The sequence below is a fragment of the Mustela putorius genome, unplaced genomic scaffold, assembly GCF_011764305.1.
Source record: "Mustela putorius furo isolate JIRA1106 unplaced genomic scaffold, ASM1176430v1.1 tig00537227_pilon_pilon_pilon, whole genome shotgun sequence".
Classification (NCBI taxonomy): domain Eukaryota; kingdom Metazoa; phylum Chordata; class Mammalia; order Carnivora; family Mustelidae; genus Mustela; species Mustela putorius.
This window is the reverse complement of record NW_025422368.1, coordinates 28,166,378-28,180,555: the sequence shown is the minus strand read 5'-3', so window position 1 is coordinate 28,180,555 and position 14,178 is coordinate 28,166,378. Positions and strand designations below refer to the sequence as shown.

The following is a 14,178-nucleotide window of genomic DNA, read 5'->3' as shown; positions in this document are numbered from 1 at the left end:
CCATAATTCTCCCTCATAGGGTGCTTGCTTCCTGTCATGGACCAGGGGTTTCCTCTGCAAAACCCCAGAGTAAGACCCCCTCCCCCAGGATTTAGGCTCTATATTTTAAATCTAAGGATCAAATAAAGAAAAGCATCATGCTCCAGAAATAAAGCAGCATGTTTCCTTCAAAAAGCAAGAAGATGATAATGTTCAGACTAGACAGTTATCATGCATGAATTTTTAGGTATTCTTATGATGTGATAGAGCTAATGCAATTTAGCCATCCTCTCTGTCTTTCAGATCACATAACCATTACTCCAAAGGATCCCCAGTGGGTAGGAGCCTGGTGGCTGGGTTACCTAATAGCAGGAATTGTAAGTCTTCTCGCAGCTCTGCCTTTCTGGTGTTTACCAAAAAGTCTTCCAAGACACCGAAGTAAAGAGGATTCCAATTCCGTCTCTGAGAAATCCAAGTTTATTATGGACGATCATGCAGACTACCAAACATCCCTTGGAGAGAAGTCAAAAATAATGGAAATGGCAAGAGGTGAGCCAGACTCTCCTTGATTTTGAAGCACTTTCAGTTTTCCTGTTGAGACTCTGTAGGGGATCTATATATAATGCCCTTCTCTCCCTATCGTTTGTTCAGAAAATTTCAGAAACTATACAGGACACAGAATTGAAGATTACAAAGTCAACTTTATTACTGGAGCATAGATTAAAGAACATGACCCAAAGTTTGGGTAACCTTCATTGCTGACATTCCCACCCTTACAATACTTCAGGTTAGACCGAGCAATGGATCCCCTATCCGGATTGCTGCTTCCCATCAGTCTGGGTGGACAGAAGAGAGTGAATCTTCAGATCTTGTGGCCTTTTAACAGATGAGATTCAGTCATCTGACAAATGTGTTAGTGCCTGTTTCCCACCCTTGACCAAAGGAGTGAGTGTGATGGGGGGACACAAGGCCAGACATGTTCACGTGAATTCCTTCCACATGGAAAAAGAGTGACCAAGAAGTGACCAAGGGCCCTCCTCAGTTGGGCCCAGCAAACAGTATTTACAGAAAATCTCCACATTCCAAACTTTTCAGCTACATCATAGGAAGAAGGGAGAATGCTAAAGCTCATTTCTTAGATTAAGTTCATTAAATTAAATGGAGATAAGGTTCATATTTCTTTGTGACCATGATGCAAGTTTAAAGAGGAGAGACCAGAAGACTGAAGTTCTTGATGTCCTACCAATGACTTTCAGCTCTGTGGGGAGGAAGTATTCTTGTTTCTCTTTCCTTCTACCCATGTCATTGGGAGGAACGTGTTCCTGTCTGACTTCTACCTCTAACTGTAATCTAAATATAATTTAGATTACAGTAAATTAAAATAAAATAATTATAATAGTAATTATAATAAAATTATAATTTAATTTTAATTAAATTATAACTATATTGATTAATTATAATAAAATTTTAATTATAATAAAAATAAAATAAAAAAATAAAAAGTATTTATAATAAAAATATAATTTAGATTATATGCCTGTAGAAGCAAGTGCTTGTGTCTCCATATGAACCCGACAGATCTCAGCCTTGACTTATGCCAGTGCTTCATATCCATAGTGTCTGTATGCACTGTGCTAGAACCGCTCCTTCTAACTGTAGCAGTAGCAGTGGGACCCAGCCAGCTGTGCCTGGGTGGCAAGACTGTGTCTTCTGCTGAGTGTGACATGGTCTTTAATTACTCCCACATTACTTTTGTCTTACAGACTTTCTTCCATCACTGAAGAATCTCTTTGGAAATCCACTGTACCTGCTGTATTTGTGTGCCAGCACAGTTCAGTTCAATTCTTTGTTTGGAATGGTGACCTATAAACCCAAGTACATTGAACAGCAGTATGGGCAGTCATCTTCCAAAGCCAACTTTGTTATCGGTATGCTCATCTGTCCTTCCCACTCACCACTAGGCACCATCAGCTGCATCTTGTTAACCCTTAGGTATTTTTTTTTTTAAGATTTTATTTATTTATTTGACAAAGAGAGATCACAAGTAGGCAGAGAGGCAGGCAGAGAGAGAGAGGAAGAAGCAGGCTCCCTGCTGAGCAGAGAGCCCAATGTGGGACTCGATCCCAGGACCCTGAGATCATGACCCAAGCCGAAGGCAGCGGCTTAACCCACTGTGCCACCCAGGCGCCCAACCCTTAGGTATTTTAGAGAAAGCTCTTCTCCTGTTTAGACTAAAGATGATTTATGGCATTTTAGATGTGAAGTCAAAAAGTGAGTGAAAACAAATGTATCAGAATGAAAAAAATCCAGTTAAAATACTGAGGTTGTCGGTGGTACAACTTTGCAGCAAGAATTATTCACAACTGTAAGTGAGTGACCTTAAGAATATTACATAAACTGAATATGCATTTTATTAGGAGATTGTGATACTGGGTATGTGTCTTTCAAGTGTAGCCAAAACTTCCTAACAGTGGCCATTTAACCTGAACCGTTTCTAGGGATTATAAAAAAGTGAGTATTCAGAGAGGTTAAAAGGTGCTCATTGCAAAACAAAGTTTGTTTTTGCTCAGAGTTAAAGGACTTTTCTGAGTCCTGGCATTCAGGTTATTTTTAAGGGCTGTGTTTCTAGCAGAGCAGGTCAGTCAGTGATGAAAAAGCTATTGAAGGGCACAGAAAAGCATGAGGAAATGAAGGAAGAAGAACCAGAATGTGCAAATACATGAACATCATGCTCCTAGTAATTGGATACTTTTAAAACTTGGATTAGCTCTCTTAGTCCATGAAGACATCATTTAATGTTTCTGTTTCAAGGCATAAATATATCTTATTCCTTTGGACAAATTCCTTAGTAGTAGGAAACTCCAATGATTTAAAAACATTTCTTCTTCATAAAATGTTTTTAAAATTTTCTGTGTATCTATCTCTGAAAGAGGCCTCTGAGCTTATTTCAGAATATGTAATTATCCTGTAACAATCCTGGGTAATGGGCACTTAACAGATGCTAATTTAATTGACTGTTCAGACTACTCTTCTAAATTATAAATATTAAAGCTATACCACTCAACTTTTGCTTTCAACATTGATGGGTTCAAATTTAGTTAATTGTGTGATTTAATGGTGGAGCTGAAAAAAACAGTTTAGGTTTTATTCCCCTCAAAACCCTATCTGTGCCAGTCGGTACTTTAAACTTACTTTAACAAGAATAGAAGAGAAATAAAAGCTTAGGAGACATTTTTAAAAATTTATTTCAAAATCTCCTTTGTGTTTATTGAGCTATAACTTACAAGCACTAGTTAACTCTGCGGCCCCTAAATGTGTAGCTCGGCTGGATAAATGTTTACACCAAAACCTGTGTAGTGACTGATTTCAGAATCACGGAAGGCTCTCTCAAACCTCGTCCTACTTCATATGCTTTCCCAGAGCTAATAATTACCTTGAACCCTGCCTGAACCCTGTCATCATAGATGGTTTTTGAACTTATACAAATGGGATCATATGCTATGTAGTCTTTTGTGTCTAGCTTATTTCAGTCAAAGTAAAATCTATGAGACTCACTCATGTTGTGTATAACAGTTTGATCTTTTTCATTGCTGTGTCATATCCTATCACATGAATATACCACAGTTTGTTCATTTTATTGTTGGTAGCTATTAGGGGTGCTTTCTGGTGTTAACTAGTATCAATAACACTGCCTTCTTCTATATGTATTTTAGTGGGTGTATACACAATGTTTTTCTTGGCTGTAACTTGGAGCAGAATTGTTGGTCATGGAAAGTATATATGTTTAGACCCATTAAATATAACCAAAACATTTACAATAGGGTTGTGTAAATTTATACTCACACGAGAAGTATAAAAACATTCCAGTTTCTCTTATCCCTGTCATACTCACTATTGTCAGTGCTTTTCATTGTAACCATTCTTACAGGTGTGAAGATATCTTATTATAATTTATTTGCATGTAACTGGTAACTGATGATGTTGAGCACATTTTTGCAAGCTTGTTAGTCATTCCAACATTCTCTCTTTGTCGATATTGTTCAAATTGTTTGCCTGTTTCTCTTGCGCTGTCTGTCTCTTATTGATTTGTACGGATAGGTACTTTTTCTTGATACAAGTTCTTTACTGAATATATGTATTATAACTATTTTCTCACAGACTTCAGTTCTTTTTACTCTCCTAGTGGTGAGCTTCATATTTTTTTATTAACATATAATGTATTATTAGCTCCAGGGGTACAGGTCTGTCAATCGCCAGGTTTATGCACGTCACATCACTCACCATAGCATGTACCCTCCCTAGTGTCCATAAGCCAACCACCCTCTCCCTAACCCCCTACACCTGGCAACCCATTTCATATTTTTAAACAAGTCCATTTTCCAGTCTTTTTCTTCTCATTAGTGCTATTTTTAGCCTGTTTTAAGAAATTCTCAAACCTGAAGGCCATGAAAATGTTTTTCTAATATTTCTACTAGTAGCCTAAGTGTTTTAACTTTCACATTTAGGTTATAATACATTTCAGATAGTGGATTGTTCTTAAAGATTTTATTTATTTATTTATTTGAGAGAGAGAGAGAGAACACAAGCAGGGGTACAGGCAGAGGGAGAGGGAGAAGCAGATTCCCCGCTGAGCAGGGAGCCAGATGTGGGGTTTGATCCCAACACCCTGGGATCATGACCCCAGTGGAAGGCAGATGCTTAACTGATTGAACTACCCAGGTGCTGCTGGTTATAATACATTTCAATTTTTTTAATATAATGTGAAAAAGGTCAAGGTTCTTTTATCAAAATGAAAAAGCCATCTTTTCCCCAATAATTGCACTGAAGTGGCACATCTTTAAGTGTATGTTCATTTCTTATTATTCAACATGTGCATAACACTTAAAGTTTCAGGGCATTTGATTTTGGTGTCACTAGAATGATAAATTCATTTTTTATTTCAAATTAAAAACATTTATTTCATAAAGGAAAATTAAGAGCATTGTTTGGGAAAAGATATAATAGAAATTGAGATTGTATGTAATCTCATTCCTTTATTGGGTACATAATAAATGAAATACTTTTGCTATAAAATTATTCTTAAGAAAAATTAGCACAGATGAAAGAACTTAAAATTCTGAGAGATTCAATGGTCTACCTAATTGCATACATACATTATAATGTAGCCAGGAATAAAATTATTTCCCTTGAGTTATATTTCTTCTCTGGACATAATCATTTTTGGAAAACTGAAAAGAAGAATCTAATTGTTTTTTAAGTTGTAGACAGTTGATTTCATTCAGCCATAATCCTCTCTACACTCATATGGTCCCTGAGATCCAAGCTTATCATCAGAATTTTTTAACTCATCTATCAAAGTTTACCTAAGATTCTGATTCTTCATAGTTTCCATCATGTCATGTCTATGGATTATTCAAGTACTTTATGAGAGATAACTAATAGTGTCTAATGATTTCAATCTTTATAGCTAGGATTCTTCTCTGAATGTATCTGGGTTTCACATTAAGTATGGAAAAAAAGCAGAGTAAGGGTAAGTGGGAAAATGAGTCAACATCCATAATACTTATTTTGATGATCTTTAGGATGGTGAAAATAGATGCTTCATTAGGTTAAAAGAGAGATTAAATAAGACCCAGAAAATGCATTGTAAATGTATATAGCTGTCATTCAGTCAATACTGTTCTCTCACTTCTTTCTCTTCTTCTATCATACTTCTCTTTCCTCCTTCATTTGTTTGGGGGGGTGTGCTGGGGGAAATTATAAAGAATGATCCTTTCTGTGATGAAATAAGGGAGAAGCACAAAGAAAGCACATTTCCTCTCTGCTCTCAGAGAAGGCATTTGACATGACATGGCAGAAAGAATAAACAGAAATTTTCCTCGTGTTCAAGGGCCAGTTGTTACAATGTTGATTTATTTTTGCTGTATGTGTTTTTCCATGTTGGCCATACTTCTAAAGTTTAGACTAATATTTTCTCATGTTAACTACATATTAAAATATAATTTTAATTATTAAAATTATTATTAAAATATAATTTTACCAAGAAAATTAATGAAAAATAAGCAACAAAAATGTTTCAAATTCAGGGTCTAGGACGTATATGGCAAAATGATCTTACTTTTTCAAGTGTGTTGGGTTTTTTTTTCCCTCATTGCAGTTTCCACTGGAAGAAGTTTAGATAGATAGCTTAATTTTTCTCCTTTTTTCAAAGATTCTCCTATCACTGTTAAGTTATGTGAAAATGATCTTAAGTTTTGTTTTCCTTCTTAATACACAGATTGCAATTTATTAGCCATTTTTCTTAATTTCTTGTTTTTTTTATTAAATAAAATAATACCTAGTGGACATGATACTGACATTGACATTGATTCTCATTGACAGCAGGATCTATTCTCCATTCTTGAAGATGATACACAGACAAATAAGGGAAGGTTATGAAAATTATTTGGGGAAAGTTGCTTATAATAGAAAACATTAATTTTTTGTAGCTAAGCTAGCATAGCAAAGGTCCATTATATATTACAGAATTTTACTTTGCTGGGAGAAAAGCTCTAAAACATCCCAAAGTACTTTTATTACTATAACCTATTACCATTTTATTTTAATGGCTAAGGCTATTGTACATTTGTATGGGAATCAGAGTTCCCAAATTAAATATGTGTTATGATATGTTCTAAAATTAGGTCAGGTTATATTAAAAATCTGAGAAATAATGGAAAACAATCTTAGTTTGTGAGGAAAAAATTACTATTATTATACCCAAGAAAGATGGCTAATTTTACTTCTTTGTCTACACCGAATTGGCTACATGAGTGTGAAAAGTCCCATATATGTAAATCTTCTAACAGTGTAACATTGTGAAGGTCCATTATATATTACAGAATTTTACTTTGCTGGGAGAAAAGCTCTAAAACATCCCAAAGTACTTTTATTACTATAACCTATTACCATTTTATTTTAATGGCTAAGGCTATTGTACATTTGTATGGGAATCAGAGTTCCCAAATTATATTGTAACTCAGCTGTCGATCTTAAAATATTTATATTTAACATATAAATATTTATATTTAATAACTCTTGTTTTGAACAATAACAAGGAATAAGTTCTTCAGCTTGAATGAGTATATGGAAGTAACAACAACATATTCATTCTTAAATTTCTCTTAGCTTTCCTGTTATTTGAGTAAATATATTAAATTCAAAAGACATACATAAATTAAATTGAAACAAATTGTGGATGCTGGTATAAATTACAGCTGGTATTTCCATTTGGAGTATTTAAATGGTAAACATTTTAAGATCAGCACATTTTATGGTGTGAGTGAAAAGAAGTGTGTAATGAAGAAATCAGTGACATTTCTACTTCATTAGGGGACTTAAAATGCTTTAGATGAAAGAGGAGAAGCTTTTGGAGGCAAGCAGCACATCTCATTTGATGTTTAGGAAATCTGCTATCAACTCAACTTGGCCCAGCATAGACAGCTTACAGATCCTAGAGAATTTGAAAGGGGGAATCAAGCTGACAGTATATTTGAAATGTACTACTACTGTTTTTATGGAATCATGTTATAATTCATTTCTTAAAATAGGAAAGTAAAATATCCAAGAGAAATGTTGTATGTGGATAAACTAAAGTTTATCCATTTGGCACATTTTTATGGAAAACTACAAGGAGCTCAGGATATATGATGGTGAGCACAGTTTTTGCCTTGAAGGTGCTATTGGAAGGTGAGGGGTGCAAACCAGATAAGCTAGCCAGTAATTGTGACAAGGTCCAAGAATGATGCCTATGGGACCCTGTACAAGGGCCAGAGGCAGAGGGAGGAAGGGGGCTTCTGATGACCCAATTTGTGCACCCTGATATCAGAGATGTCTCTGGAGGCACCATACGGCTGGTGGAGGCTGTGAGAAGTCTCTAGAAGTAGTCTAGAGAACTCTGGGAGAATAAACCTTATCTTGGAGTCAGAAGAGGTATCAATACCTAAATTAAAAGCAAAAGTATAAGGGGGTGTTAAAACATGAAAATGTGGAAACTAGGGTGGTGTACTGAAAGGATGTTGATCAGGTGAAGCAAATATCTTGCCTAGAAAGGACTGGAGGCAAGAGAGTACAGGAAACTTTCTGGAAGTTTTAGGAGAACACAGGCTCTAAGAGGAGATCAGTCAGGAGAGGATATTTCTGATTTTTAACATTCTGTACTGAGGGAGCAATGCCCTTAGAATCACCCCATTTTGATTCTCAAGATCTTCTAGGCCAAATCAGGGTGGGGAAAAGTTAGGGAAACCCACACAGCATGAACCAACAAAAAGTATCAAAGGGTATCCTTTGTGCTATGACTCCTTATGTCCCAAGTTTGGATTGATATTTTACAAAATAAATGAAATTCTAAGCACAGTCTCTCAAGGTTTCGATATAGAGGCTAGTTTTCCGAAGATGTGTTTTTTATAAATTGCTTTTGGGAGATAGAATTGAAAGAGAGAATAGGACTCTGCCCTTTTTGTGTAAGTCTTGGGTCTGTGAGAGGGGGATTTGAAGTCAAGTACTGTGAATATGTGTATGTAAAAATAGGGCCTTAAATGGCACACATCACCTCCATGGCAATGCTTAATTCTTGAGAAGGAAGATGGAATCTGGAACAGAGAAGGAATCTGTTTTATAGATCTCCATATTTAAAAATCAGAAAAATTGGGAGAATATATTAGCATTTATTAACTTGGGTCATGAGAAACCAAGTTTGTTATATTATTTTCCATTATATCCTCTCTTTGGAAAAATAAATAATAATCAGTTTCCTCATAGTTGACCTTTGGCTCTTAAGGGGCCCAGGATACATTTATCTCTACCGCTTGCTATAGCCACAAACCTCAGCTTAGTTGGGGAGGAAAAAACTAGCACCTCTTTTTTTTTTTTTTTTTCCCAACTGCTTTGCGATCTTGCCTCCTTCAAGATGGGATGATCTCTAATATGATCATTTTATTTTAACATTTACCAATTTAAAATCTAAACAAGAAGTCTCCAAAGAGCCTCTTTTCCCACCTTTTCTAACACAGAAATGTTCCACTCCACGCACCCATCCCAATATTTTCATCTTTGTGACTCTAATAGATTGAAATGCAAGTAACAACTTAATTGAATGATATTTATGTGCCATATATTGTGCTAGGAACTTTTCATGTTAACACCTCAGTACTGCTTTTGCTCCATATTATAGATAAGGTGACCGGTTTATAGAAGTTCAGAGAAATCACCTGCCATTGCAAAGCCATGAAGGTATGGGGCTGAGAGCCAAACCAGGCAGTTAAGTCCCCAGAGTCCAAGCTCTCAACCACTTTGTTGGATTTGACATCAGACTCTGTATTGTCGAAACTGGTTTTAACACTTACTAAGCATGACCATGAATAAATTGCTGTCAGAAGTGAAAATAACAATACGGCTATCTACTAAGGTTGTGGTAAAGAATAAATGTGAGAGATACATCAAATGCTTATTCAAGTGGCTGGTACATTATAAGCAAATAGTAAATATAAAAGTTGTCAACTAATACATTGTTTTGTTGTTGTGGTTGTTAGGGTGGATACCAAACTAAGCAACTAAGAGTCTAAATAAAATAAGTTTGGTTTGGGCCAGAAAAAAAGAACCATAACTGTGTTTTTGTTCCCTGAATTCCATGTACCTATTATTCTATTATGCACAAACTTAAAGAACATTAATTTTCACCTAGCTGCCCCTTGATTGTATCTGTTAATCCTGGGATTAGACCAGAAAGACATTGACTCATTGATTAATTCAGTGTTTATTGATTTTAAACTCTGTGCTAGATATTGTGTTAGGCAGGCTTCTGAGACTCTCAGTTGTGCTATCCTTAATCTATAACCTAGACACTCAAAAATCTCTTGATATGTCAGTGAATAATAGTAAGTGAATATTTCTATAACTTAAAATGACCAACCAGTCTAACAAGTTGTCAGGAATTGACAACTTCCTGTCAGCTATATAATATAATATATTATATAGCTTTGTATAATCTCTCAGAAAGTTTATGTCGGCACACTCAAATTTCTTTTAGAGATTCACAATATTATATATATATATTTTTTTGTTTGTTTGTTTGTTCTTCAGGACTCATCAACATACCTGCAGTGGCCCTTGGAATATTCTCTGGGGGGATAGTTATGAAAAAGTTCAGGATCAGTGTGTATGGAGCTGCAAAACTCTACTTGGGATCATCTGTTCTTGGGTACCTCCTATTCCTTTCCCTGTTTGCACTGGGCTGTGAAAATTCTGATGTGGCAGGAATAACTGTCTCCTACCAAGGGTAGGTTTACTTACTAAGTAATCTGAGGAGATTGGCTTGTTTAATCAGATTAATTATAGATAGAGCTTCAAAATAAGATAATTTTATTGTAAACATCATAAATATGAGAAAGGAATTATAGTTTTATCATGGAATAGCCGATGGTACGTTGACATGGGAGATCTTATTATCACCAAAATTTGTCATCTCCTTTGAATTTGGTTGCCTAAGAGAAATTATTAAAAATATTAAATCTACATCTTCCTGTATAGGTCAACCTGACAATGGAAAACACAGACCTTGAATTTCACCTCTGTTCATCATTAGTGAAATGACATTGCATAGGTCATTTAATCTAATCAAACCTCAAATTTTTCATTATAGTTTCTAAATTTTTAAAAAAGATTTTATTAATTTATTTGACAGAGAGAGAGCTCACAAGTAGACAGAGAGGCAGGCAGAGAGAGAGGAAGGGAAGCAGGCTCCCTGCTGAGCAGAGAGCCCAATGCAAGTCTCCATCCCAGGACTCTGGGATCATGACCTGAGCTGAAGACAGAGGCTTTAACTGACTGAGCCACCCAGGCGCCCCAAATTTTTCCATTAAAAAAAAAAAAGAAGAATACTAACTACCTTATAAAATTTTATAAGATTTAAGCAAGATAATAGACATGGAAATGATTAGTACTTGCCTGGCACAAAAGAGATGTGCCATTTGTAAATAATTGTATTTTTTTTCTTTGAACACTTGGATAACTGAAAAGTTCTCTGTGCTACTTTTTGTAGTCTCTGTTGTACTCAAATTATGTGAAGTTTCAGAAGAGAATGCTATTTCTCAACCTGGTGAACCACACAACAGCTCTGTTTAGCTCTTAGCAGTTGGTCAAGAGAATATTTATTGATGTTTTCAGACCTGTGCCATCTCGTATGGGAGGGATGACTACTTTTCTTAGTTTCCAGGGTCTGTCAGTCTTTTTTTTTTTTTAAGATTTTATTTATTTATCAGAGAGAGAGAGGGAGAGAGAGCGAGCACAGGCAGACAGAATGGCAGGCAGAGGCAGAGGAAGAAGCAGGCTCCCTGCTGAGCAAGGAGCGATGTGGGGGACTCGATCACAGGACCCTGAGATCATGACCTGAGTTGAAGGCAGTGGCTTAACCAACTGAGCCACCCAGGCGTCCCAAGCGTCTGTCAGTCTTAATACGAAGCTGCATCTTGAAGGAACTACCCTGTCTTTCCTTTGAAGAGTCCTTGCCATCACTCTACCTCTGAACATGAGTTCCCAGATACAGGTGTCTTCATTCTTCCACCCAAATATATATTATCTGTTTAAATTAAACATTGAGCTATTACTGTATGCCAGGCCTACCACCCTGACTGCACTACCTCACTGCCTAAACTCTGCCTGTGCCTCAAAGGCCAGTGCTCCTGATCTAATGATCTGTCTTCTGTTAGTTCAGCTGCTATTCATTTACTGCTTGCTTTCCAGGCTTCTTCCCGTGCTTCCTTCCATGCTTACCTGTCTGTCTTGTCTCCATAGTCCAATCTCCATCACCCTCATTAATCTGGTTTCTCCTGCTCTTAAGTGAATATCAGTTATACTTTTCATTATCTAAAAAGTCCAAGAAAACTAGTGACTGTGAAGTTTATATACTGTTGCTTCTGGGAGTTACCAGAGTGATGTTAGACTTAACTGAGTGTAGTAGCATTGCCTTGCTAACAGTCAGCAATATAGAATAAGGACGTTAGCTGTAAACAGGAATTGCAAGAAGATTCTGGAGAGAGTAGAAGCCCTACACTGTCTTCAACTGTCCCTATGATCCTAATGGTAGATGGACAGTGGTAAACTTCTTTGTATTTTGCAATTTACAAAACACCATGACTTTCATTTTCTCACTTGTATCCTCAAAGCATCTTTATAAGGTAAGTTTTGTTACCCTCTTTTAAAAGAAACTGAATTTAGAAAGGTCAGTTATCTCTTCAAAGTATAATATTCTTTGTACAACATCATGGCATTTCTAAGCCAAAAGTAAGCGCATAAACAGGAAAGAGTGGCAATGTTTTGAGGTTCACGTTAAAAGTATACTCACACAATAAATTATTAGATATTTTTAAACAAATAAAAGATAGCGTATTCATTGCATGAGTACTAGCCCTCGAAGTACTAGCTCTTGAAGCAATTGCCTTAAAAGACTACAATCGCATTACAATAATGCTATCATTGTCTAAAACATTCTAAATCTCCTCTTTTAAAATTGCTTTCCAGTTCTCGCTTCGGCAGCAAATATACTAAAATTGCCTTCCATGTTTTTCAGAATATTCCCAACAATGGCAAAGATTTAACCTTTAAGAGTAGCTTTGCTATTGGAAGCAGCCAAAGAAATGGCAACATCCCTGGAAAAAGCTCTTGCATCCCAACATGATTCTTTTGAAAGCAAATCCCATTTGAATATAAACATTCTGATATATTTGACAAAAGTTATCTTAAAATTTTAAATAATTCTGTCAACACATCCTTTGTAAAACATGCATGCAATTAATTTCTGCTTCAAGATAGTCATAGATGATAAATTTAGCTTACTTTTAGTAATAGAAAATAATTGGCTTTATAGAATAGAATACAACATGCTCTCCAGGGATTATCCTGAGTTGTTTTGTTCTACAATGCTGTTTGGTTTTTTTTTTAAGATTTTATTTATTTATTTGACAGAGAGAGATTACAAGTAGGCAGAGAGAGAGAGAGGAGGAAGCAGGCTCCCTGCTGAGCAGAGAGCCCGATGCGGGACTCGATCCCAGGACCCTGAGATCATGACCTGAGCTGAAGGCAGCGGCTTAACCCACTGAGCCACCCAGGCGCCCCTACAAGGCTGTTTTGATTCTAGACATTCAACAGGAACCCTGTAAACAACTTTAGATATGGTAGTGGAAGAAACCTTTCTTCTGCAATAATGAGAGTAAGTTTGATGCGAGACAAGAATTTAGAATCCAAAGGCCTGGAAGAATTCTCATTTTGAAGTTTGTCTCTAATAAACATTGTGAATTTGAGCCAGTAATTTGCCCACTTTGGACATGACTTTCCTGATCTGCCAACTGAGAAGTTGGCCTAGATCTCCCCCAAAATTCTTTCTGCACCAACTTTCTGAGATCTCAGTCCTACACTACCTATAGTGGCCTGATTCTAGGCTTTCAAAGGCACTTATTTATACTTTCAGATACTACAAAATAGTTTCAGTTAATTTACCAAATAATGCCTTATGGAAGAGAACAGGATGAAATATTACTATATGACTTCCCAGAAGGCCTAGTTATACCCTTTTATTCTGTCTGGAAACATCTCAGGGGCTGTTTTTGTTGTTGTTGTTGTTTTGTTTTTGTTTCTGTTTTTTATGTTTGCAGTAACCAAAAATGCATGGCAGTTCTACTAGATGGAATATTCCATCAATTAAGAAATTATAATTGCAGTCATTATGGGGTTTACCTCTTAGAAGGAGGGGCCAAAATGACATGTATTTCCCTCCAAAATAGAATAGCATTTTAGTTTGATTGACTTACCAGAAATCTTGTTTCTTAACCTAGTATGTCCCAGATTGTTCTTGCTGCTGGAGATACAGGAGTGAATAAAAGAAACTGTTCTGCCCATACTGAGTGTACATGACAGTGCCCTTGGGGGTTTTGTTGTTGTTTGGTTTTTAGGCTCTCAAACACTTTTGTTTAAAAAAAAGGGGGGGGGAATAAACAAATAAATAAATTCAAAATAATGGGAAAAAAACAAAACAAAAAGAATTATGGAGTGCTAATGGATGAAAAATAAGTTGCAAGTAGAAGAGAAATATCATTGCACAAGTACCTCCTAGAAGAATACAGGAATATGAAAAGAACAAGGAGAATAAAAGAAGAAAAATGAGGTCAT

General features: G+C 36.0%; 1 protein-coding gene across 1 annotated transcript in view; it reads left to right on the top strand.

The window, feature by feature from the left end:
* SLCO1C1 (solute carrier organic anion transporter family member 1C1) overlaps positions 1-14,178 on the top strand; it is a 61,174-nt gene that overhangs the window by 34,244 nt on the left and 12,752 nt on the right. Inside the window, exons 8-10 of the mRNA XM_004755726.3 lie at positions 283-528; positions 1,743-1,907; positions 10,099-10,294. Of these exons, the coding sequence (XP_004755783.1) occupies positions 283-528; positions 1,743-1,907; positions 10,099-10,294 (607 nt within the window). The remainder of the gene's footprint in view (positions 1-282; positions 529-1,742; positions 1,908-10,098; positions 10,295-14,178) is intronic.